Here is a 26,047-nt window from a genome sequence, read left to right as displayed (position 1 = left end):
AAGGTTTTTTTCAGACTTTAAGGGGCACTTTTAGTTATGTCATACATGCATATTAAATAAGAAAATGTGTTTCTGGGGAGATGTTTCAAATGTATAATTTCTTATACTCTTTTAAAAAACTATTCATTTTATAATTATAACTGTTTTTTATTTTTTAACAGAGATTTTGAATAAATCTTTAATAAATGACTAACAAATGTCAGTTCTTGTTCTGATAGAGGAAAATTGTTTTCTGTAAAAGGCTAGACAAAAAATGTTATCTATACATCTTTTCAAAGTCATTTTGTGTGTTTCAATACTATCTTACTTTCTGTGCTAGGTCATGCATGCAGTTAGCAGATTTACACTTAAAAGGGTGGGTGAAGTTTGAATGCTATAAATAAATTTTTAAACTTTCACCAAGTGCATTTTATTTTAAGTAATATTTTGATAATTAGCATCAAAATAAGTTTATTGTACATTCATAAAGAATAGCAAGGAACATTGCAATGTCTTTCTGAAATGTGCAGGAATTATTTCCTTAAAGTCGAGTGCAGAAAATCAAGGCAATCCAGATATAAAAACTGTGTATGTGTATGTGTAAAAATCAACACAGTGATGGATGGACACACTGTCTAAGACTCTGTGTAAATAAACAGAGTGATTGGTGGACACACTGTCTAAGACATGTATAAACAAGATGTACCTGCCTTCAAAGTTCCATGGCTGGATTCACACCGAGACTTTCTCCTTTCTAGGATACTGATACTGACCCTTGCCCTCCCAAGGCAATAATGAAATGTTGCCTTAGCTGCAAGTCACTGTGTTTGCATGTGGACAGGAGCATGCTCTGTCGAAGAGGGTTAGCCTTTCCAACTGTCACTGGTCGTATACATCAGTTTACCTATGTAGGAAATCTGTTTATTATTACAAAAGAAGAGTGGGTTTCCTCTGCCTTTAAGACTTTAACATATGGAATTTTCTTATTTTTAGCCTTACAATTGAACTGCTCATAACACTCTTTGCTGACTTTACATCTTGATATTTAAAAAAAATGGGTATTGATTTTTTTTGGAATTATTTAAGTGGCCCTATGTTAGACTTAAAGCAAGGTATTTCCAGAACTTACTGTTAAAAGTTATGTTGTTAAAGTTAAAATATTATTCTGTAAATTGGTTTACTGAATTATATTTTTATTTGCAAGCTAGATCATGATGGTAAGGTTAATTAAGACAAATGCAGTAATTTAGCTTAAAATAATGCTAAGGTACAGGTACAAAAAGTCAGTTGCTCAACGTTGTATATGTGTACAGAGTTACTGACACACTAGGTCATGGCCATATTGTTTAGTCAGTATTAAAGCTTCTGGAAAACGTATTTAGCCTCACACTGTTCTCATCATAGTCTCATAAACATGTAAATTTACCTGGAAATGTAGGTGATGGCCATGCAGTGTTTGAGAAGACCCATTTATTCCGAATCCATCGATAAGACCCATAGCAGTCCCTGTGTTTGTGTGCCACACATAAAGGTTCCCCTACTGAGCAGCGGTAATATCCAGGATGCTATTAAAAGGTCTTCATTCGACTCCTTTGCTTCCCCCTTTTCCTTCTCCCTGCCTCTCAACCTCTTGGTTTTAAAATCTTCCTCCTTATTTTGTAGACACTGCTCTCCTGTTCACTACTTCTTCTCTGTCTTTACGTCTCACCACTGGGCCTCTCTCAGTGTCTGTTTCCCCAACCTTCATCCCAAATTCCAGCTGTATATCTACAACCAGTTGGTCAGGTAACGGCACCTTTCTCAGTGCACTCTTCGGTAGAGCATGCTCTGTTCTCTTCGTTTGTTGTGTTTGCTTTTTTCTTTTTCTTGTTTTGTTTGTTTGACAGCAGCCCAGAGGCCTCTTGTCACATGTCACGTGGACTTTACCCTAGTGACTCACACTAAGTGACATGATGATTGTTTAAGAATGAAGCTTCAGTTCTTCTTGGCCTTTTATTGCTTGTTGGATGTGCAAGATCTTTTTCCTTGGTTAGCTATCGTTACTGACCTCACAGCAGTAATAAAAGCAGCCCATCTTGTATCAGTGACAGCATCTATATGTAGACAGTTGCTCTCAACTAACCAAATTATTTTCACTAAATCAATAATTTCTCCCAACCCTTTAGGCCCAAGATAAGATTTAATTCCAGAAATCAGGTCAAATTGAGAGAGTCTAGGCATGTGGCATCAAATGGTGCTGAGCATTCGTACACAAACAGAGCTATCACTTGACATTGTGTTGCTTAGGTAAAAGCAAAGCCTGAATTTGAAAATAAAAATGAAAAATGAAATAAATGTATAATCATTTTTCTTTGTTTGCTTGTGTATTTGGGCACCTTGGGGTTGTTTTTATAGTTGCTTTTGGTTTTTCTTGTTTTGAGTTTTGTGTGTTTTCTGGTCTGAGCATTTAGAATAAATTTCTTACATACTCTCTCTTATGAAAAACAGTCAGTCACCAATGAAAATAAGGAGTATGTAAGTTACTGAATAGCAGCGTCAGTCAAGTTTGCTCAAATATGCACTAGATTTTCTTCCTGCGTTTACCGCTAGCTTTCCTTCACTCCCTGACAGACAGCCTGTTATAAGAAACACTAATTCTCTCATATTAAAACAGTTGGCCATCTCGCTTCTGTCATTTCAAGCTTAGGGACAGAATGGTCTGAGTGCCTGCTTTTGCACAGCTTGTTGGTAAGGCATGAGTGACAGCTTTCAAAGTTACCTCTGCCTAGGGATGGGTTTCTAACTAGTCTTCCCCGTGTGACTGTAGGTTTCTGACAAAGCGAGAGCAAAAGCTAATGCAGCGCAGACAGCATGCGGAGGAGCTCCTGGAGTGGAAGCGGCGTCTAGACGCAGAAGAAGCAGAAATCCAACAAATGGAAAAGCAAGCTTTGGCTGCCTGGGACAAAGAACTCGCAAAACCCAAAACTCCTAAGAAAGAACTGGAGAGCCAGAGAACTGCGCAGAGAGGTAATGACTGCAAACGAGAGCCTAACATTTTATTTACTTATTTTTGGAAAGGAATGGTTAAAAGTGAAGGAGGCAGTTCAGCTACACACCTGGTGCACACGACTTTTAAGAAACTAAGTAACTTCTTGCCAATGTGAATGTAAAGGTTTGTTTTAAATCAACCTGTCAAAGCTTAATAGGCGTTCAAACAAGGAAAACTCAGGTGTTTCATTCTTTATTTTCCACAGAATGCACAAAAAGAGATAGATTTTTCATCTCACTTTATATTAGTATGTAACTTCAATGCTAAATCCATAAAAGAATAACATGAGAAAGGAAAAGGCTGTTCTTTTCTACCCTAAATACTGTACATACAAATCTAAAGAGGGAAACTTAGAGTCTCTTGAATGGATTCAGAAAAAGACAGGATCACATACGTAAACCCCAGGCCAAAGTACACACAGAAAGGAACTATCTTTACCCAGCAAAACGGATCAAGAAAATGCAGACTTGAAGCAGATATAATACTCCATGATAAGAGAAAGAACACTTTCCCCTTGAAAACGTTTATTAAGCATTATACATACACTCTAGGAAGTTCAGTAAGGTTTGGGAAACAATTAAAATTAGGGACTGGAAGACACAAAACTCTTATTACTTACACATAGAAAACCCAATTTGGTGCTAGAGAGATGGTGAGTTAGGTAAGAGCGCTTGTTTCACAAGCATAGGAACCTTTAAACCTATGTAAAAAAGCTGGGCAAGCGTCCACGTCTGCTTGTAACCCCAGAACTGTAGGACAGCCACTGCCAGCTCTAGGGCCAGTGAGAGACAGACCGTCTCAAGGGATAAAGCAGAGAGTGACAGAGCAGGACACCTGACCCTTCCTGACATCCACACCTGCACATAGGCACATATAATTGCACATAATGTACACATGTACCCCTTCTGTCACACACAGGAAGACCCAAGGATTTGTACTTTGTTAGAATAATGAGTGAGTTTAGAAAGATCACTAGTTAGAAATTCCAAACAGTGAAACCCAGTCGTTTTGAGCTGGATGTAAGTCAGATGCTGGAATATTTGTCTCCAGTGCATAAAGCCCTGCATTCCCGCCCCAGCACCTGAGTTCGATGGCACAAAACTGCTTCCAAAGCGGAGGCAGGAGGATTAGAAGTTAAGGTCAGCCTCAGCTTCACAGTAAATTTGAAGCCAGCTTGGGCTATCTGAAACCCTTACTCAAAACCAACCAAATAAATCAACAAAACCCCACTTCTTCATGCTTCTGCACGCAGCCCTTGTCATATTCATTGAATCCCTTTAATAGGGACTGGGTGGGGGCAGTGCTGGAGAAATGGCTCAGTGATTAAGGGTGCTTCCCACCCTTCAAAGGACTCAGTTTGGTTCCATGTCAGGCATCTCACAACTACCTGTAACCCCTAGCTTCAGAGGATCCTGTGCCCTCTTCTGGTTTTCTTGTGCATGTGTGCGTGCGTGTGTACACACACACACACACACACACACACACACACACACACACAGGTACAAATAAAAGTAAATCTTTAAAGAAATATTTGAAAGTAGGAGGATTAGTAGGAAAGAGATAAAGGATCTAGAAGAGTAGGAAGGAGACAAGAGAGGATAATAGCTGAATCTGATACATTATATACAAGTATGGAGATAAGCCTCCATTGTGTATAATATACCTAGTAAATTTTAATGTAAAACCCCTCAGTTATATGTCTTAGACAAACAAAAGCTGGCTTTTAAGAGTATCATTTTTTAAAAGTTACAAGTAGAATTGGGCATGGTGACACATGCTTCTAACTTCAGTACTCAGGAAATCGGGGTAGGAGAATTGTGACTTTTGTGACTTTGAAGCCAGCTTAATCTAGAGTCTGAGACCAACCTAGAGAGAACCTGTCTCAAAATATAGATAGATAGATAGATAGATAGATAGATAGATAGATAGATAGATACATACATACATACATACATACATACATACATACATAGAATTCAAAAAATATGAAGTACTTTGATATAAGGTTAATAATACAAGATCTTTGTGAAGGAAAACTCAGAGCTCTGTAAGGAGATGTTAAACAGCAGAACATTTTCACATTCAAAAATGAACCCAGTATCATATGATATTTTTCTTTGAACTCATCTCTGGAGCCAAGGCCATTTAGATTTGAGGTCCATCAAGGTTCCTGAAAAGGGTTTTGATAACCTCGTTTAATGTTTTATGAGGTAGGAGGATCGAGGATTCAAGGCCATCTAGACTACATATTGAGTTTGAGGCCTGTCTGGGCTCAAAAGCAAGCAAACAAACAACAACAACAAAAACCTAAACATTGCCCTAATAACTTAAAAAACATAAAATAGATTTTCCCCAAAAAGGCTGCTCCAAAGAGAATTACATACAGTTTAGCAAGTAATTTTAATGTCTGGCTGAGTAAAATGAATTATATTCTTATATGTTTGTATATTCGATTTGTGACAGTGGTTTTTGGGTATACATATACACGAATAAAAGATATACTTCAACTAGCTGTACCATTATTCATAATAAAAATATTTGAAATAGAAAAAACCCTACATTTCTATTAGTGGTGTGTTTATATACTCCAGTAATCAGCGTGCGTATTTGCATATTGTACCATGCTCAATTCAATGAAAAAAATGTAGCTATGCAAATCAACATGCACGAAACCAAGTAAACACAGTGGCCACAAGTGGTTTGGTGATTCCTTTTCAAGACTGTTTCAGAACATGTTAAATAATATAGTAACAAATGATACATAAAGCCAAAAGTTTCCTTATGGTCTCTCTCCAACTTCAGCTGGAAGATAAATTAAAAATGGCTTATTTTGTTAAAGCTGTTCATCAGGAACTGTTGGATATAAGTGTGGTCCATGTGAGCAGGTCAGTGGAGTAAAAGCTCTCTCAGAGCTGCCCTGTAGCTCATCAAGAGTAGCTAGCTTATGAGTTCAGACTACTTAATAAGGCAGGATGATAGAAGCAACAGCATCCAGGAAAAAAATTAAAGAAGCCAAAACCAGTCAGCATGAATTCGTTGCAGCAGCTGAAGCTCACTCTACGCACAACTGGACAAGTGTCCATGGCTACCAGACCTGCTGAAACAGCCAAGCAGAGCCCTAACGAAAATTACCATTGCCGTTATCTCCCTTCAAAATGAAGTCACTAAAAACTTCACTGTCCACCACAAGTTACCTTCAGAATGGGTTCTGCAGGGAGCCTTTTCTCGTAGCTACTCATTTCCAAAATGAAGTCTTCTGCAGAAATAGCCGAGTTGACCCAGGGATGTCCAGGGAGGTGGACTTTCATCTTACGGGATCTGGCTGGGTGACAGGCAAGGCACTGTTAGGTAAGAACTTTATCATTAGTGATAAGGAGTTTAAGAAGTTAGAAGTAGGATCATGACAGGTGTCCCTACAGCAGGAATTCAAGCAACTTACCTTCCTTTCATAGAATACTATTCAAGAAATAAATGTTCTTGGATTTTTCCCAAACCTTCATTTTTAGAATGATGTACCAAAACAATGAGTTGTTTCTCAATAAATCAAAGGGCTTTTTTCAAAATTGAAATGGGAAATTAAAAAATAATGATTTTTAAAATTTAAGGTTATTATCATCATCATTGTGTATGTATGTGTGTGGTGTTTTAGTACATGTGAGGGTACTATCATTGTGTATGTATGTGTGTGGTGTTTTAATACATGTGAGGGTACTATCATTGTGTATGTATGTGTGTGGTGTTCTAGTACATGTGAGGTTATCATCATTGTGTATGTGTGTGGTGTTTTAGTACATGTGAGGTTATCATCATTGTGTATGTGTGTGATGTTTTTAGTACATGTGAGGTTACTATCATTGTGTATATGTGTGGTGTTTTTAGTACATGTGAGGTTATCATTGTGTGTGTATGTGTGTGGTGTTTTAGTACATGTGAGGTTATCATCATTGTGTGTGTCTGTGTGTGATGTTTTAGTACATGTGAGATTACTATAATTGTGTATGTATGTGTGTGATGTTTTAGTACATGTGAGATTACTATCATTGTGTGTGGTGTTTTAGTACATGTGAGGTTATCATCATTGTGTATGTGTGTGGTGTTTTAGTACATGTGAGGTTACTATCATTGTGTATGTGTGTGGTGTTTTAGTACATGTGAGGTTATCATCATTGTGTATGTGTGTGGTGTTTTAGTACATGTGAGGTTACTATCATTGTGTATGTGTGTGGTCTTTTAGTACATGTGAGGTTACTATCATTGTGTATGTGTGTGGTGTTTTAGTACATGTGAGGTTATCATCATTGTGTATGTGTGTGGTGTTTTAGTACATGTGAGGTTACTATCATTGTGTATGTATGTGTGTGGTGTTTTAGTACACTTGAGGTTATTATCATTGTGTATGTATGCATGTGGTGTTTTAGTACATGTGAGGTTATTATCATTGTGTATGTATGTGTGTGGTGTTTTAGTACATGTGAATGCAGCTCTGGCATACCATGATGCAGGTGTGGAGGCCAGAGGACAACTTTCGTAAGTTGTTTCTCTTTCTACTGTGGATTCTGAGGATCAAACTAGGTCATCAGTCTGGAGTGACAAGCACTTTTACCCTCTGAGCCATCTCTCTGGCTACAGTGCTAATGACCCTTAGGTTCTCTGAAGGTAGACATTCTTATAGTATAGATTATAGAAGTGTTCTCTATTTACTACGCCCTTGTCATCATGCAGTGAAGTACTCCAGTAGGTGTACAATGCCACGAAGTCCCTTACAGGACCTTGCTTGCTGTGTAATTGTGACAGCTCAGGTTCAACTGTGGCAAGCTTATTTGGATTTTGTTAAGCTTAATTTTCCATGAATTTCTTAATTGCCCAAGGACTTTATGACATGACAGTGGTTTGTATCCATATGTGTTATCTAGCTCGGTGACACTTGAAGTTTAACTGAATGTACATGCATGTGAGTGCATGTGTACGTGTACAAGAAAGCGTGGAAGGAAAAGGACAGCCTCTGGTCTCGTTCAGGCATTCATTCTATAGCACTTCACTCTCTGATTATGGCAGGTTTGAGCTTCTCCTCTCAGCCTGGAAAAAGTCACCTGTATATAACAAGACTTCTCTGGAATATGACCTGGGAGTAAAAGTTTTAAGTCATAAAGTATTTGTTTCATCTTTTCAAAAAGCACTAAAATATTTTCCAAAGTGACTGAAGCAGTGTCCAGCTTGTGAGTTGTAATTGCTGTGCACCTCATATTTATTCAGCCTTCATCACTGGACATACACGGTGAATATCTGCTCTCATGTGGGGTCAGCCAAGATTGCTAATGCACAGACTCTATTAGTAAATGGTAAATAATGTGGTTTATACTGAAAGAGGTCTAAAATGTAACAAGCTTAACTTCTTCACTGACAAAGTTTGGACATTTTGTTTTGTTTTGTTTTCACTCTGTTTCTAGGAATAGCAAGTGAAGAGGGATCTCTGGTGCCTTCCTACTCTCTACGGAACAGTGAAAGTTGTATTCCGGAAGAATTAGGCAGCCCTTCTGATTTGTGTATGCCTTCTGAGTCTAGGGCTCAGACACAGCCTGGGAGTCCAGATCACAGTTTACTTACTGAGGAAATGATTTTTCCACAGGAACTCGAACCTGACTCTCCCAGTAAACATGTAAGTCAATGCCTATTTGTATCTTAAAACTTCTATAGAGAAAACAGTGTTGAGAAGGTATAATGAATTGCCATATCATTCCTGGTAATAGTAGCACCGTCATCCATGCTTGTACCACACAGGGTTTAACATTTGGAGAGAAATAAAACTTTTAATAAGCTTATGTTTATGAGTATATGAATTTAGCTTCAGTAGCAGTTAAAATTATACTGTCAAGTCTAATAATATTAAAGAGATAGTGCCTTAATTAGAGTTACTATTGCTGTAATGAAACACCATGACCAAAAGAAAGTTGGAGAGGAAAGGGTATATTTGGCTTACATTTCCAAATCCCTGTTAATCCTCTAAGGAAGTCAGAGCAGAAACTCAAACAGGGCAGCAACCTGGAGAGAGGAGCTGATGCAGAGGCTGTGGAGAAGTACCTCTTACTGGCTGCTCCACCTGCTCTCTTTCTGAACCTGGACCACCAGCCCAGGGTAGCACCAAACAATGAGCTGGGCCGTCCCCATTGATCACTAACTAGGAAAATGCCCTACACGCTTTCATACAGCCCTGTTTTAGGCATAGTCTCAGTTGAGGTTCCCTCCTCTCAGATGATTCTGGGTTGTGTCAAGTTGACATAAAAACCAGTCAACATAGGCAGGGATTTTTAAAGTCTGTAACAGGACTAGAGACAGCTCAGTGGGTAGGTAATAAGGGTGTTAACTGCCAAGTTTGATGGCCTGGCTTTGAGTCTCAGAACCCTCAAGGTGGAACAGAGACAACTAACTCCCAGAAGTCAGCATGTGGCGTGTGTGTGTGTGTGTGTGGGTGTGTGTGTGTGTGTGTGTGTGTGCGCGCGCGCACGCGCGCGCGTGTGCTTGTGCACGGCACATACACACACATATACAGAGTAATGGAGATTATTTGTATAAACGTGACAAGCCCTTTTGCAAATCTGCTGTCTTAAAAAGCATAAGATCTTTAAAACATAGTGCCTTTGCTAAAATGTAGTTAATAATTGCTAGTTCATAATCAGAGTAAGGGTGGTTTTATCGCTTTGAAATATCTGAAATAAATGGTTTTCAATTATTATACTGGGCATTATTAGAATAATAATATTCTTTTATTCTGTATTTCATAGAAAGATAAAAACTCAAGATAAAAACTCACTTGTTTTTTAAAAAGTGATTTCTATAAGATTAAGATATCAGCAGAGCAGTGTGAAACTCTAAGAGATGTAGTAGAACTGCTTTATTGGGAAAAGTTACATGTGTGCTAGTGTGTACGTGTCTGCATGTAAAAGTCAGAAGAGACCTGAGGAGTCAGTTCTCTCCTCCTAAACCACGTGATTCCAGCAGTTGAGCACGTGTTGTAGGACTGGCAGCTTTAATCTGCTGAACCGTTTTCACTGACCCATGTTAAAGCTTCCTTAATTTTAAAAATATGAATAGAAACATCTATCCTTAGAACTATGTTTTAAAATTATTTTATTTTATGTATATGCGTGTCTGGCCAACGTGTATGTCTGTGCACCATTTGTGTGCCTGATACCCAAGGAAGCCATAAGAGGACATTGGCTCCTGAAACTGGAGTTACAAATGATGATGAGACACCATGTGGGTGCTAGGATTTGAATCTAGGTCCTCTGCAAGAGCAGCCCTGGTCTTCAGAGTGAGAACCTGGCTTAAATTATATAGAATATAGAATATATAGAATTATATATAAACTTAATATAATTATAATGAATTGTAATATAATAATTAAAATATAATAAAACCTAGTATTCTTATGCTAATCAAGAAATTGCATTAAAGAAGAAAAAGAAAAGGGTTTTTTTATTCACTTAATATCTTGATTGCTGCCCCCCCCCCAGTCACACCCTCACAAAGTCTCTCCCCCATACCTCCTTCTCCTCTGAGAGGATGGAGTCCCTCTGGGTATCCCCCGACTCTGGAACATTAAGTGTCTGGGAAACTAGGCACATCCTCTTCCACTGAGGCCAGACCAAGCAGCCCAGCTAGAAGAACATATCCCACAGACAGGCAACAGCTTTTGGGATAGCTCCTGCTCCAGTTGTTAGGGATTCACATGAAGACTAAGGTGCACATCTACTATACATGTGTGGGGAGGCCTAGGTCCAGCCCATGTGTGTTCTTTTGTTGCTGGTTCAGAATCTTAAGAGCCTCAAGGGTCCAAGTTAGTTGACTCAGTTGGTCTTTCTGTGACGTTCCAGTCCCCTTCAGACCCCTCAATCCTTCCCTCAACTCTTCCATAGAGTCCCCGGCCTCCATCCATTGTTTAGCTGTGGGTCTCTGCATCTGTCTGAGTCAGATGCTGGGTGGAGCCTCTCAGAGGACAGTCATGCTAGACTCTGTCTGCAAGCACCACAGAGCATCATTAGTAGTGTCAGGGATTGGTGCTTGCCCATGGGATGGGTCTCTGCTCCCTGAATTTCTTGTAGGCAGGATGAATTTTTGTGGAAAACTTTATGGGTGGGTTGGTGTCCCTATCACTCCTCTGGGTATAGGAGGTTACCTCTTAAGGTTTCATATCCCCAGTGCTGTGAGTCTCAGCTAAGGTCTCCCACATTGATTCTTGGGCACCTCCCCTATCGCAGGTCTCTTGTCTAATCCTCGAGATGCCTCCCACCTCTTCACTTCCCCTCCCCTGCCAGTTGCTGATTTCCACTCATTTTCATGGCCATCTGGCCATCTCTCCTGTCCCTTCCCACACCTGAGCCTGACCCACCCCCATCTCATCTCCCGCCCAGTTCCCTCCTCGATCTGCAACCTACAACTATTATAATCCCTCCTCACTTGGGTCTGCCTTCTTTGGCTTCTTTGGGTCTGTGGAGTATAGTGTGGGTAGCCTTTATTCTATAGTTAGCATCTACGTATAAATGAATATATACCAGGCATGTCCTTTTGGGTCTGGGTCACCTCACTCAGGATAATGGTCTCAAGTTCCATCTGTTTGCCTGCAAACTTCATGATGTCCTTATTTTTAATAGCTGAATAGTATTCCATTATGTAGATGTACCACATTTTCTTTATCCATTCTTAAGTTGAGGGACATCTTGGTTGTTTCCAATAACTTTTAATCAACTTTTTTTAAACCTTTTGTGAAATTATAAAGTTGTGCTAAAATTTAATATATTCAATTATTAAATATACTATTAAATTTGATGTTTATTTGATATAAAAATATTATAAAATATACTTTAAAAAGAATTACTTAAAACGTAATTGGGGGCTGGAAAGATGAATCAGTGGTTAAGAGCACTTGCTGCTCTTGGAGAGAACCAGGTTCAGTTCCCAGCACCCACATGGCAGTAACTGTAGTCGCAGGGGATTCCACACCCTTTGCTGGCCTCCAAAGGCACTAGCCATGCACATGGTACACCACCATACAGGTCAAAAATAGATACATTTTTAAAAGTTGTAATTGCTATCTTTACTTGGTTGTATCTCACATTTAAAATATAAGTTCAGTTGTTTGACAAAATAATTCCTGTTTGCCTTTCTGCTTCAACAGTCACCTCCCAAAAGTTCCTTATCTTTGTCAAAGCAAGAGTCTAGCAAAGCAAGTCATAGGACTGAAGGACACGGCCATCTGCCTGCCAGATCTCGTCAACCCTCTTACAGTTGGTCAGATGAGTCCCTGTCTATGACACAGTCAGGTGAGGCTGCAATGCGTTTCTTCTTTTGTTTTGAATTCTCCTTTAATAAGCTTTGTTGACCACATGCTACACTCTTGTCCTTTGTTGCTTAACTCATAGCTCAGTGATTATCACTGATAATATATCCTAACTTTATTCTCTTGTGTTTGTAGACATTTATTTCTCCAAAAATTTCTTTCTGTCTGTCCATGTCAGACAGTGGCTTTTTGTTTCTACAGCACTCTGTCCTTGAGTGTGCCACACTTTACAGCACAGCTCGTCGGACAGCTTGGCTACCAGGTCTGGGTTACAGTCCCTGGCAGCTGGGTCTATGTTTTCTCAACGTGTAACACCAGTGCCTCATAGGCATGTGGTGGCTGCTTATTAATTTTTTTCAATGAGCTATTAGCAACCATGAAGTTAGAGGGTTGTGGAACGGATAGCACAAATCTCAAAGGAGCCATGTAGAGAAACATGCCTGTGTTCCTTTCGCCCGTGGATGGCAACGGGAACATTCTGTTTTCTTTTTTGTGTACCCCTCCCTGTTCATAGTCTGTTGGATGTTGATTTTGAAAGACTGAATAGCTTCTACCTTGCAAGGCATCAGGAGTTTGTTGCTCTTGGGAAGCATTTCTAAAGGGAAAGTGCTGTGTTTATTAGAATTATGAGGAAAATGAATATAATATTGAGCATCACCATATTAATTATATTGATAAACATATATTGCCATTTAAATTCATTCTTAAAAGACATTAGCTTTTTCTTTTGTTGTTTTGTTTTAGGGGGTGTGGTTTTGTTGTTTTGTTTTTTTAAGTAAAGATGGTTTAGTTGTTTCTGTGAGAGGAGGTGGATGAGGGGAAGTAGTTTAATCGGGGAAGTACTCATAACAAGTATGAAGGCCTCTGTTTGGTTCCTAGAACCCGTACGTAAAGGGAACTGGGCACAGTGGCATGAGCCTGTAATATTATCCAGGGCAAGAGGAGCTCAGCAGATGCTTGGGGCTTGTTGGCCAGCCAGTCTAGCCTGTTTGGGGATAAACCATGCCTCGGAAAACAAGTTGGATGTGCTTGAAGAAAAACACACAAGGTTGATCTCTGACCTCCACCAAACACACCCATGGACACCCACACACATATGAACCCCCTCACACACATACACTTTTTTAAAAAGGTAGATAATATACCATAACTCAGCTTTTTTCCTCATGATTGTTTTCTAGATATCCTTAAATGTTCACAGTCATAAATAATGCTTTAAGAAATACATACAATGGGGTTGGGGATTTAGCTCAGTGGTAGAGCGCTTGCCTAGCAAGTGCAAGGCCCTGGGTTTGGTCCTCAGCTCCAAAAAAGAAATACATACAACATTTTTAAAGTCTGGTTGATAGAAATAGAATTATCAGGTCAAACAGTGAAAATTACTTGGAGGTTTTGTTTGTTGTTGTTTTATTTTGTTTTTCAGTAGGGTCTCACTATGTAGATCTGGTTGTCCTAGAACTCACTATGTAGATCAGGCTGAACTCAAACTCACAGAGATCGGCCTGCCTCTGCCTCCCAAGTGCTGGGATTAAAGCTGTGCACCACTACAGGTGGCTTCACTCTTAGTTTTTCCTGACAGACTGGCCTCCTTGTGCCTCCCCAGCGATGGAATTACGGACTGTGCCCCCACTCTTGGCTTAGAAGCAAATAACTCATCGGACCAAAGAAGTAGATAGTCAGAGAGACGATTACTTTAACCCAGACTGTGCAAATGAATACAAAGCCCCAAGCACTCAGAGCTTTCAACCTAAAACCAGTTATTTTCTTCCAAAGTTAAGAGGAAGCATGTGAAGATCTCAGTTGTCCCTTCCTGCCCCTGCTTGTTTGTACATCTTAAGTCAGTGCTGAGAGATCATGGGAACTTAGCTTTGCTTTGTAGCCCAGATATTGGGATCACACCATATTTAAGAGGCAGTACTCTCTCTGCATCTCGACGGCTTCTTAGGTAACTTAATGTGAGATAACCTAGTTGCAAGGTGAGACCGTGCACATATGAGTCTGAGAGTACTGAGGTGCGTGGAAACGCCATCAGTGTGTGATGCTGAGCTGTGGGGATGCTCTCTTATGTCCTTACTGTGTGCAGTGAGGTAAGCAGTGGTTCCAACGCTGCCTGTTTGTTTCCATTCCTCCACATGACAGGTTATAATCCGCATTCCCGTGCTGTTGCAGTGACTAGGCCTCTCCTGTGCAGAAATAAAGTATTGGGGAGAAACAAATTTTAATCAGTTTTACTTTAGTACTTTTTAAAGCTTTCAAAGAAACAGTAGGACGTGTTTTTCTTTATTTTATGTGATAAGACTTCACTTAATGATTCACAGTTCGGGAATGTAACATTTTATTTTATCCTAATTTGACTTTTAAAATATAACATCATGTATTAATATATAAGGACAGTTTTATGAACATCTTGCTACCAGAAGTAATTTTTTATAGAAAGTACAAATTTCACTAACATAAAAATGTAAACTTTAACTATATATCTTGCTAAGATAGGGTTGTTCAAAATCTACTCACATTTCAGAGAGTGAGCGGTGAGCGGTCAGGGTTGCGCAGTAGTTATGAATCCTTGCTTCACAAGCAGACCTCACAACCTGAGTTCCATCCCGGAACACAGGAGAAGGGAATCAACTCCAAAAGATGTCCCCTGGCCTCCACACTTATACCACACTCAAGCGCGCGCACACACACACACTTTTCACAATAATTATAAACAAACGAATAGAACCATTAGAAATTAGAATGGTAATCAGGAAGGCTAAAGGCAAAGGAAGATCCACAGGAAAACAAGCATGAATTTTATTAATAACATTTTCCAGACGCTCAATTTTTAAAATTTTAAATATTAACTTTAAGCATTATAGCTTTTCTTTATTAGTGAGTTAATTTTATTCTTTGTTAAAATTAATTACAAGATTTTGTTTCTTTCAGAAACTACATCTGACCAGAGTGACATTGAAGGGAGGATCCGAGCTCTGAAGGGCGAGCTGCGGAAGAGAAAGTCAGTTGTGGAGCAGCTGAAGAAGGAGCAGAGGAAACGACAAAAGGAAAGGCTGAAAGCCCAAGAAGCCAGTCTGCTCAGACAGCTGGAGGTGAGACGGGGATGGGTCAGCCGCCAAGGGTAGCTCGGAAGAGAGGCTCAGTGTTCCCTGCTAATAAAGTAGTCATGTAGAGTCGCATTTTATCATCTTTAAAAACAAACCCGAAGGTATCTTAAGTATTACACTAAATATTAAAAAACTTTCTGATAGTGGTACTTGCCAGGCAAATGGTGGTACAGACCTTTAATCCCAGCACTAGGGAGGCAGAGGCAGGTGGATCTCTGTGAGTTCAAGTCCAGCCTGGTCTATACAGCGAGCTCCAGGACAGCCAGAGCTCCACAGAGAGTTTGTCCATAATCTCCTCAAAAGCAGTAATAGTAATAGTAATAGTAATAGTAATAGTAATAGTAATAGTAATAGTAATAGTAATAGTAATAGTAATAGTAATAGTAATATCAGTGGATGGACAGACAGATCTAGATATTCTCACTGTTGTTGCCCGTCTGTTCTGGTAAATAGGCTGATGTAGGACAGCTCCTAATTGACAGCTGCAGGCTGCTCCCCTCCTAAACTCTGGCACCCTCCACAGTCTGCTGCCTGACACTGTCTCCCCTACAGTCCCTGCTCCCTGATGGCTGTTCTGCCAGGCCACTCCTCTGTGCACAGTCTTGGGCCCTGGCTCGGCTCTCACCTGTATCATCTGCATAGTCTCCTCCTACCGCTGCCTCTGGCAGATTTTTCTACACATCTCATCCCCCTCCCTCCCCTTCCCCCTCTCCCCCTTTCCCTCTCCCCTTTCTTTCTCCCTCTCCCTCCCTCTTCCACCTTTCTTCCTTTTCATTCTTTTCTTCTCCCAAACTCCCCTGCCTCCGTACAGTCTCTCCCTGCTGCCCTAGCCCAGCTGTCCTAGATCCATCTGAACTCCGGCTATTACAATTGTCTGGTCTCATGTCACTACTAGAGAAAGCTGCCCAGCTTCTTTCTGCCTGGACACTTTAAGATTTTCAAAACCTTTGAAACTGTTAGACCTTTAAGTTTACCAAGTGCGAGAAAGTACATTGCTGTGTTGAATCAAATTATCTGTCCTTTTAATTTTTTTCCCATTGACTAATTTTCTTACGAAATTAAAATGGCTTTTTTTATATGACAGGAAATCAGATAATTGAATGCATTTTCAATTAATCCTCATAGCAATGAAGTATGGGTACTTCACTGTTTCACAGATAAGGAAACTAAGTTTCAGTAGGATTAAGGACTTATCCAGGGACACACAGACCATAAATGAAAAAGGCAGGGTTTCTATTTATTTCTAATTCTATGTCTTCCCATGAGAACAGGCCTTTTAATAAATGTGGAAGTAATAAACATTTACATGGGTGCATCCCATGGTGACAGAGAGCAAGCCCGGTGATGAGGTATAATAAATAACCAGCCCCAGATAGCCACACATCCCTATAATCAGCTTAGGAGTCTGAAATAGAAATGGGAGTTCAAATCCAGCCTGACCCACATAGTGAGTTCCACCCTAGCACTAGGGGATTTAGAACAAGCAGCAGCAGAGACGCAGTGGCTATGCTGGGAACTCATGTGGGAAAGCAGTGGGAAAGTTCAAAAGTGGAGGTGACATCTAGGAACTTAATGGCCAGACGAAGGCATTTGGGCTTTACCTGATTGGGCATGCAGCTCTAAGCCATTAAAGTAATACTGGAAATAAGTGAAACAGTGCTGCTGAGAAAGCTCACTGTTACCACTCTAGTACGTGGGGATTTGAGGCAGGAGGAGCTCAAGTTTGAGCCTAACCTGTGCTACATACCAAATCCTGTCTCAGAAAATTGTTACAACCTTAAAAAAAAAATTTCATTGCTAGGAAATATCTAGAAAGAGTGGAGTGCCATATGACCCATCCCATCCAACACTTGGCTGAGTGACTGAATAGAAATGAGAGTTACGTGTTCTGAGTTTTGAAATTACATTATGTCATAGAGAAATAAATAGACATGGCGATTCATATGAAAACGATCTATTGGACTGTATTAGTCACAGAGTTAATAATAAATTAAAATTAGATCAGTATCACTTTCAGATCTGAGAAGCTATACCAGTATGTAGGCCTAGCTAGATGCTATATGCGGTTACTTAGTGATTAATACTAGAAGTTGTCAGAACATTGCTAATTCCGATGAAGATAATATAGAGGACAAGAGTTCTCTACCTATGTAGTAGGGATTTTAGTCCAGACATTAAGAATTTATAATAATTAGCAAGGATCCATCAATCATTCTTTCACTCTATGAACATTTATTGACAGTCTAGTTTAGGCCAGACATAGATAGATAAGCCTGAACAAAACATGCCGAGCTTTTCTTTACAGCTGCGACGTCCAGTTGCCTTAGACAAGTAAGTGCAGCCTCCCAAGTGGAAGAGATGCCCTAGATAGAGGGTTCACCGTAATGCCACACTCATGATAGTTATGACGTGTTGGAGTCTGGTGGTTAGTAAAGAGTAGGCATTTAATAACCAGGCAACAGGGTCAGTGATTCGGACCTTCTGACTGATTACACTCAATTTCCCCCCGAGTACTTTCTTAAGAAGTTTACAGTCAGTGATACCAGAAACAAAACAGCATACAAGGCAGAGTGTCGTAGCCCAAGTCTTTAGTCCCATCACTTGGAGGAGGCAGAGGCCGATGAGTCTGTGAGTTCACGAACTTCTTACTCTACAGAGTGAGTTCCAGGTCAGCTAAAGCGGCCAACGTCAATCCACAGTGCCCCTCCCCCAAGCCACAGAATAATAGTGCGTACTGCAGAAAGTGGCATATGACAAATTAAAGGTCTCAGCATGCCGAGGGATTATCATTCGGGATTTTTAAAATTGAAACGGTAATTTCTTGCCTCGCTTTCTACAGTGGTAAAGATGTGATGGGAACAGGGAGGGAATCTTTATCTTCTGTCTTTTTACTAGTTGAATATTTAAATCATGCTATTTAAAATCTTAAAATATTCTTACGATTTAAAATACCTTTTAGAACATTCTGAATAAAAACTTCTCTAACTCTTCCAAACTTAGACTTACGATGAATTCATTAAGAAAACTGAAGGTGAGCTCAGCCAAGATTTGGACACATCCCCAACATCCAAATTTCAAATTAAAACTCTGTCCTCCATATCTGAAAAACCCAAAATCAAGCCACATCCGCTACACAGGTAAGAACTGTAAAAACTTACATGTATTCTGCTTATTTGATAATGGATAAGGAAAGATGTTTAGTAGAAGTGAACTTTTTAAGTAAGAGTAAATGATAGAAGTAAAAATACTGTGTTTGTTTGTCTGTTTGTTTGTTTGATGAACATAAAAGTGTTCCATATGGCAAGTACACAGTGAATGATGACGTACAGATGTCATCAAGTGTGCGTTGTTAACCTGGGCCGAGGTGGTGCAGCGAGAGCAGGCTCTGGGCACTGCGGCAGGAACCGAGAGTTACGTGTAGATCCTTGGAAAACAAGGCAGTGCTTTAGAAAGCAAAAAGATCTATAGTCTCTAATTCCACCACCCAATGTCTAAAAAAACTAGCTTGATAAAATATGTAATACCAAAAATCTCTATTTGCACTAAGTATATTTATTATAGCAAACTTTGTGCTTATCATAACATCCATTTATATTCATAAAACATTGGAAATGATCTTTAATTCCAAAAATGAGTGAAATGTCTCAAGAAATCTTGGTTCTATTCATGTAATAGAATATTATACATCAGGTAAAAATATATAAGGGGCCAGATAGTGGTAGTAGAATATATATTATTGTCCTGTTGTTTTGGACAGTGGGTGAGAGGCTTCTGAGAAACAAGCATATGTGAAAGAGAAGAGTGTTTGTGAATGACGAAGAGAAAAAACTGAGTAGGCACATTCTAAAAGGTAAATAGGATACCACTGGATAGGTACCACTGGAGTTCAGAGAGACTGGAGGAATAAGGAAAAGCCATATTGGGAAGGCCTTGTGCTCACTCAGTTTTAGTGGTTCATATTTTACTGTGAGAAGATGTGTGCCTTTAAAGTTGTTTTTAAAGTATTTTGATAGCTTCATGGTGGAGCACTTGCATACCATGTGCAAGACTGGATTTTTATCCCCATGGGTATAAGAAAACAGAAACAAGCTAAAATGCTTTGCTGAGTGCGATGTTTCTGCCAGCATTCAGGAGGTTAAGGATCATGAGTTCTAAACCAACCTAGGCTACATAGTGAGCCCCAAGTTAGCCTGATATACATATTGCACCTCTCATGAATTATTATCCAGCCCTCATCCAGGGGGCTGGAGAGATAGCTCAGCATTTAAGAGCACTGGCTGCTCTTCCAGAGGACCCACATGGCAGCTCACAGCAGTCTGTAAACCTAGGACCAGGGAATCTGGTGACCTCTTTTGGCATCTGAGGCCACTGCAGCAGTCACACATTGCAGGAAAAACACCCACACGCATTTCTGGAAGGAAGGGAGGAAGCAAGCAAACAAACAAACAAGGGCTAGGGAGATTCTTCAGTAATTCAGAACACATACCGTTCCTTCAGAGGACTCAAGTTCAGTTCTCAGCACCCGCACTGGGTGGCTCACAACCGTCTGTAACTCCAGCTCCAGCTCCTATAATCTCTGCACTAAGGAAGTTAAGGCAGGAAGAGCAGAAGTTCAAGGTTACCCCTCTACATAACAAGCTCAGCCTGCGATACACAAATAAATAAAGTATTTATTGAACGGCTTTCTTAAAGATTTATTTATTTTATGTATGTGAGTACACTGTAGCTATCTTCAGACACACCAGAAGAGGGCATCACATCTCACTACAGAAGGTTTTGAGCATTATGTGGTTGCTGGGAATTGAACTCAGGACCTCTGGAAGAGCAGTCAGTGCTCTTAACTGCTGAGCCATCTCTCCAGCCCCTAGTTGAGTGGCTTTCCTAATCAGGGAATTAGATATTTTTCAATCAGGAGTGAGGTAGGCTGTTGCTCACCAGTTAAAGGGCAGCACATTGGTGTTTTGTTTAGGAAATTTTTTCCAGTGGCTTACGCTCTAAGATCAAGAATCGACAAATGGGATCTCATAAAACTGCAAAGCTTCTGTAAGGCAAAGGACACTGTGGTTAGGACAAAACGGCAACCAACAGATTGGGAAAAGATCTTTACCAATCCTACAACAGATAGAGGCCTTATATCCAAAATATACAAAGAACTCAAGAAGTTAGACCGCAGGGAAACAAATAACCCTATTAAAAATGGGGTTCAGAGCTAAACAAAGAATTCACAGCTGAGGAATGCCGAATGGCTGAGAAACACCTAAAGAAATGTTCAACATCTTTAGTCATAAGGGAAATGCAAATCAAAACAACCCTGAGATTTCACCTCACACCAGTGAGAATGGCTAAGATCAAAAACTCAGGGGACAACAGATGCTGGCGAGGATGTGGAGAAAGAGGAACACTCCTCCATTGTTGGTGGGATTGCAAACTGGTACAACCATTCTGGAAATCAGTCTGGAGGATCCTCAGAAAATTGGACATTGAACTGCCTGAGGATCCAGCTATACCTCTCTTGGGCATATACCCAAAAGATGCCCCAACATATAAAAAAGACACATGCTCCACTATGTTCATTGCAGCCTTATTTATAATAGCCAGAAGCTGGAAAGAACCCAGATGCCCTTCAACAGAGGAATGGATACAGAAAATGTGGTACATCTACACAATGGAATATTACTCAGCTATCAAAAACAACGACTTTATGAAATTCGTAGGCAAATGGTTGGAACTGGAAAACATCATCCTGAGTGAGCTAACCCAATCACAGAAAGACATACATGGTATGCACTCATTGATAAGTGGCTATTAGCCCAAATGCTTGAATTACCCTAGATGCCTAGAACAAATGAAACTCAAGACGGATGATCAAAATGTGAATGCTTCACTCCTTCTTTAAAAGGGGAACAAGAATACCCTTGGCAGGGAAGAGAGAGGCAAAGATTAAAACAGAGACTGAAGGAACACCCATTCAGAGCCTACCCCACATGTGGCCCATACATATACAGCCACCCAATTAGACAAGATGGATGAAGCAAAGAAGTGCAGACCGACAGGAGCCGGATGTAGATCGCTCCTGAGAGACACAGCCAGAATACAGCAAACACAGAGGCGAATGCCAGCAGCAAACCACTGAACTGAGAATAGGACCCCCGTTGAAGGAATCAGAGAAAGAACTGGAAGAGCTTGAAGGGGCTCGAGACCCCATATGTACAACAATGCCAAGCAACCAGAGCTTCCAGGGACTAAGCCACTACCTAAAGACTATACATGGACTGACCCTGGACTCTGACCTCATAGGTAGCAATGAATATCCTAGTAAGAGCACCAGTGGAAGGGGAAGCCCTGGGTCCTGCTAAGACTGAACCCCCAGTGAACTAGACTGGTGGGGGGAGGGCGGCAATGGGGGGAGGGTTGGGAGGGGAACACCCATAAGGAAGGGGAGGGGGGAGGGGGATGTTTGCCCGGATACCGGGAAAGGGAATAACACTCGAAATGTATATAAGAAATACTCAAGTTAAAAAAAAAAAAAAAAAGGGCATATGTGCAGCCCTACATTCAGTCTCCAATGTCAGAAGACATTCGTATTCACAGAGATCCTTCTGACTGCTATATTGAGGAAAGATTAGAAGAAATAGGCTTAGATGCCAAAAGAAAAACAGTCTAAGCCAAGCCTCAAATTAACAGCAGTAATAAAAATAGAAGATATACTTTAGAAATTTATAAGACATGGTATTGTCTAATTAAAGTGGGAAACAGGAAATTGAGGGCTCCTGCATTTCTTAGTCAGTTGAGCCAGACTTTCATTACCCTAGTAGCAGAGTGGATTTGTGGGAAGCTTAGGATTTTGGTTTTAAGTGTTAATTTTGAAATGTAATTCATACTAATAGAGTTGTGTGAGTGTTAAGGAGAGAGATTCTGTATTAGATATGCATAGTTATAAAGGGTAGGTAAAGCTAGAAAAGCATGCATCTGGAGAGAAAAGGGAAGCAAGCAGTAAATAAAACTAAAGAGCGACATTTAAGTTATTATAAGCAAAAGGCAGAAGTCAAACAGCATGGCCAGCGCTGTAGGAAAGGAGGGTGGCAAGCAAGGAGGGGCTGGGGATGTGGTTCAGTGGTGAGCACAGATGTGAACAAGTTGCTGGAGGAAAGAGGGAGGAAAGGAGGGAGGGGGAGAGTTCATTTTAATGGTGGGGGATACACATAAAGCAAGGGAAGTAAGAGGCCTGCTGTTTGTCTTCAGATAGCAGCAAGAAAGGTAGCTGAGTGGTTATAAATCTAGATAAATTTATAGCCAAAAAGGCAAGGTAAGCTATCTGATGCCTGGTGGTCTCTACATGTCCCACTAAGTTCATCCACACAGAGTGACAAGGGTCAGAAACAGGCGCTGTGTGCGGTACCTGCTGTAGGGAGGAGGGAAGCTTGTCTAAAGATGTCTGCTTACAGTTGTCAGTTGTGCAGTATCTGCATTATACTCCGTTTTACTTACTACTTTTTCCACTTCAGATCTGAAACGGCAAAAACTTGGAAATCCGTGACAGAGTCAGAGCGTTACAGAGGGTCCTTGGCATCCATTGCTGAACATGTTGGTATGTTCCCGAGAGAACAAAGTTGTGTAGGCGTAGTTTAAGGCCTACAGAATTCTCCCGCGACAGAAGTGAATTTCTGGGACTGCAGAGATGGCTCAGCACCTTAGAGCAAGTTTCTCCAAGTTAGGGTCCTAGCACTCATCTTAGACTGCTTACAACTGCCTGTTAACTCTAGCTCCAGAGGACCCAACTCTCTCTTCCGGACTCAACAGGCAACCCTGTGGCAGGCAGGCAGACTCTCTCTGTCTCTGTCTCTCTCTCTCACACACACACACACACACACACACACACACACACACACACACACACACACACACGTGTTTTACCTATATGTATGCCTGTGCACCACATGTGTGTGTCATGTGAGGAGAGGGCATCAGGTCCCCTGGAACTGAAGTTACAGATGGTTGTGAGCTGCCATGTAGGTACTGGAAAATGAACCTGGGTCCTCTACAAGAATAGCAAATTCTCCTAACCATTAAGCCGTCTCTCTAGTCAACAAAACTTCATTTTTAAGAAGAATAATGGAAGTATATCCCCCCACATTCTTGTGCCTGAAGACATATAACATTCTTCATATAGCCTGCTTTTCCATGGTCTCATTCCCAAAGAGCGTATTGAATAATGGCGTCATAAACTTAGGCCACGTCACTTTATAAATCATTCCCAACTTAAACATTTTTAATGTTCTATTTATTCTTAGTACAGTATTTTTTAAAAACTAAAAAAAAAAACTTATAAACAGAGCAAGTCATATTTATTGACCAGAGTTTTTCTTAACTGAAAATTGGCTTTTATTTAAATTTTAGGTCTAAGAACTGAAAGATTGTGATTTAATAATGTTATGGTTTTTTTTCTTTAAGATTCTTCATTGTCATATTCTGAGAGGGCCACATCAGAAAGGTCGTTATCTGCATATGCAAAGAGAGGGGTCGAGTTGGACAGCCGGATAGAACATTTGCAAGCCTCATCTCCAGTTCTGTCATCTAGAAAAACACAAACAGAGTCTAGAGATTCTCTCGAAAGCACACCCTCATTATCTCCTGTGAAGGAATTAAATGCACCTGATCAGATCTATGACGTGTCAGAGTCTAAGGCTGAAGATTCTACTCAGAAATCAGAAATAGAGGAAATAGAATCCATAAAACTAGAGAGGAGTGAGGGTGAAGATGCTTCTTGTAAGCAGTCAGGGGGATCTGAGGTCCTCCTGAAACTCGACCTGACCTCTGGAACCCTGTCAAGCAAAGAGCGTCCCTCAGACTCTGCTAATGTGCACCAAGACTTAGTTACACCAGCGATGGAAGTGTTTCATGAAAAAGAGGAAGACAGTCAGTCCAATCCGAGTAGAGATGACAGCAGTCAGGACATCCTGTCAGCAGGAGGCGTCCCTGGGCAAGAATGCAGAGAGAATGGGGACTCTACATTGTCAGGACAACTTTCTGTCCCTAAAGAGTCATCCTACTCTGAAGATTTTGAAGTGTCTTCTTTCAAGAAAGGGATTTCTGCTGATGAGATTAGTAAAGATGACTCTGAGGTGTCATCGCCATCACTCAGGAAAGACGCTCAGTCTCACAGAGATAAGTCATGGCTCACGAGGAGCTCTCGAAGTAGAACTACTGGGTCTGGAAGTGATGAGGAGATCAGCGAGTGCCTCGGTGAGAAAAGCCTCTCTGTTCACAGTGGCGTCCACTCTGAAAGGCTGCTGGAGCTCAGGTCCCCAACAGAGCTAATGAGAAGTAAGGAGCGCAGTGACGTGGGCCACGAGCAGGGGGGCACTGAGCCCCTTCCTCTGGCTGCAGTCTCTGCCATGGAGGAGCTACCAGATTTCCACATTGGGGATAGGGTGTTGATTGGCAATGTTCAGCCAGGTACTCTTCGGTTCAAAGGTGAGACTGCGTTTGCTAAAGGATTTTGGGCTGGAGTAGAACTGGATAAGCCGGAAGGAAACAACAATGGAACATATGATGGTATTGTGTATTTTGTGTGCAAAGAGAAGCATGGTATTTTTGCTCCTCCTCAAAAAATATCTCACATTCTAGAAAACTTCGATGACTATATAGACATAAATGAAGATGAAGAATGTTACTCAGATGAACAGTACCAAGAGCAGAAAGATATAGAATGTCTAAAAGACAGAGAAAACAATATAGCTGAATATTTTTGTGAGAAATCATTGCCTAGTATTCATAATACAGAAGCCTCAGTGGACGAAGGTAGAAGCCTTAACATAGAAACAGACACTCCTGAGGTCCTAGAAGTCCGTGTTCACCAACAGTCTTCAGTAGATCCTCCGACATCCTGTAAAGAGAACAAAGCCCTTGTTCCTGCTGCCTCAGAAAGTGTGTGTGCCAGCATGCTTTCTGAAGAATTACAGCAGCAGCAGCTTGCAGAGCAGGAAGAGAACTTTTCTTATCAAGTTTCAGAAAAGCCTTCTACTCCTCTTCTGGATCTTTTAACAAGAGAAAAAAACCAGTTAGAAGCTCAGCTGAAGTCATCAATAAGTGAAGAAAAAAAGTCAAAGCAGCAGCTAGAGACAGTGAGCTTACTGACAGACAGTTTACTGCAGGTCTTTGTGAAAGACACAGTTAGCCAGCTACAACAAGTCAAAAAGGCTAGAAATGAGAAAATCCAGCTTAGCAATCAGGAGTGTCTTGACCAAAAGAAAGTACTACCCCAAGACTCACCCCAAAATATTGAGGAACAGTCACTCAGTGTTCCAAGTTGCTTTTTAAGAGCTGAATTGGAAGATGAAAAAGAAGAGATTTCTTCTCCAGACATGTGTCCCAGACCTGTGAGTATTTATCTTGAGTCCGATTACCTTCCTTTGAGGCCTACACTAGTTCTGTTTGGGGTGGACATTCCCCAACCTGCTGCTTATTAAATACTGTTTTTACATCCTCAGCTGTTTTTCTGTCTGAAGTATAATTGCCCTCTGTTATGTCATGAGTAGTCACCATAGGGTTGTCATGAACACTGTCAGGTCGCGGGAACTGAAACTTCTTTTAAAGTAACTA

The 26,047-nt window shown here is 40.6% G+C and overlaps 1 protein-coding gene and 1 long non-coding RNA gene across 5 annotated transcripts in view; one reads left to right on the top strand and one right to left on the bottom strand.

Annotated features, from left to right (window-relative positions):
* Cep350 (centrosomal protein 350) overlaps positions 1-26,047 on the top strand; it is a 141,077-nt gene that overhangs the window by 101,241 nt on the left and 13,789 nt on the right. For 2 of the 4 annotated variants that reach the window (XM_039091366.2, XM_039091365.2), the window contains exons 28-35: positions 1,642-1,764; positions 2,786-2,985; positions 8,455-8,663; positions 12,180-12,324; positions 15,270-15,430; positions 18,446-18,582; positions 22,951-23,033; positions 23,897-25,824. In XM_039091366.2, the coding sequence (XP_038947294.1) occupies positions 1,642-1,764; positions 2,786-2,985; positions 8,455-8,663; positions 12,180-12,324; positions 15,270-15,430; positions 18,446-18,582; positions 22,951-23,033; positions 23,897-25,824 (2,986 nt within the window). The remainder of the gene's footprint in view (positions 1-1,641; positions 1,765-2,785; positions 2,986-8,454; positions 8,664-12,179; positions 12,325-15,269; positions 15,431-18,445; positions 18,583-22,950; positions 23,034-23,896; positions 25,825-26,047) is intronic. The other 2 variants (NM_001427193.1, XM_039091367.2) reach the window with 1 other exon arrangement.
* LOC120096287 (uncharacterized) lies at positions 2,981-25,856 on the bottom strand. Its single transcript, XR_005492559.2, has 3 exons — positions 25,718-25,856; positions 14,416-14,524; positions 2,981-6,329 (listed from the first exon to the last, which is right to left on the bottom strand). It is a non-coding gene; the product is annotated as an uncharacterized LOC120096287 (long non-coding RNA).

Source organism: Rattus norvegicus, chromosome 13, assembly GCF_036323735.1.
Source record: "Rattus norvegicus strain BN/NHsdMcwi chromosome 13, GRCr8, whole genome shotgun sequence".
NCBI classification, from domain to species: Eukaryota; Metazoa; Chordata; class Mammalia; order Rodentia; family Muridae; genus Rattus; species Rattus norvegicus.
This window is presented reverse-complemented; position numbering and strand designations above follow the sequence as displayed.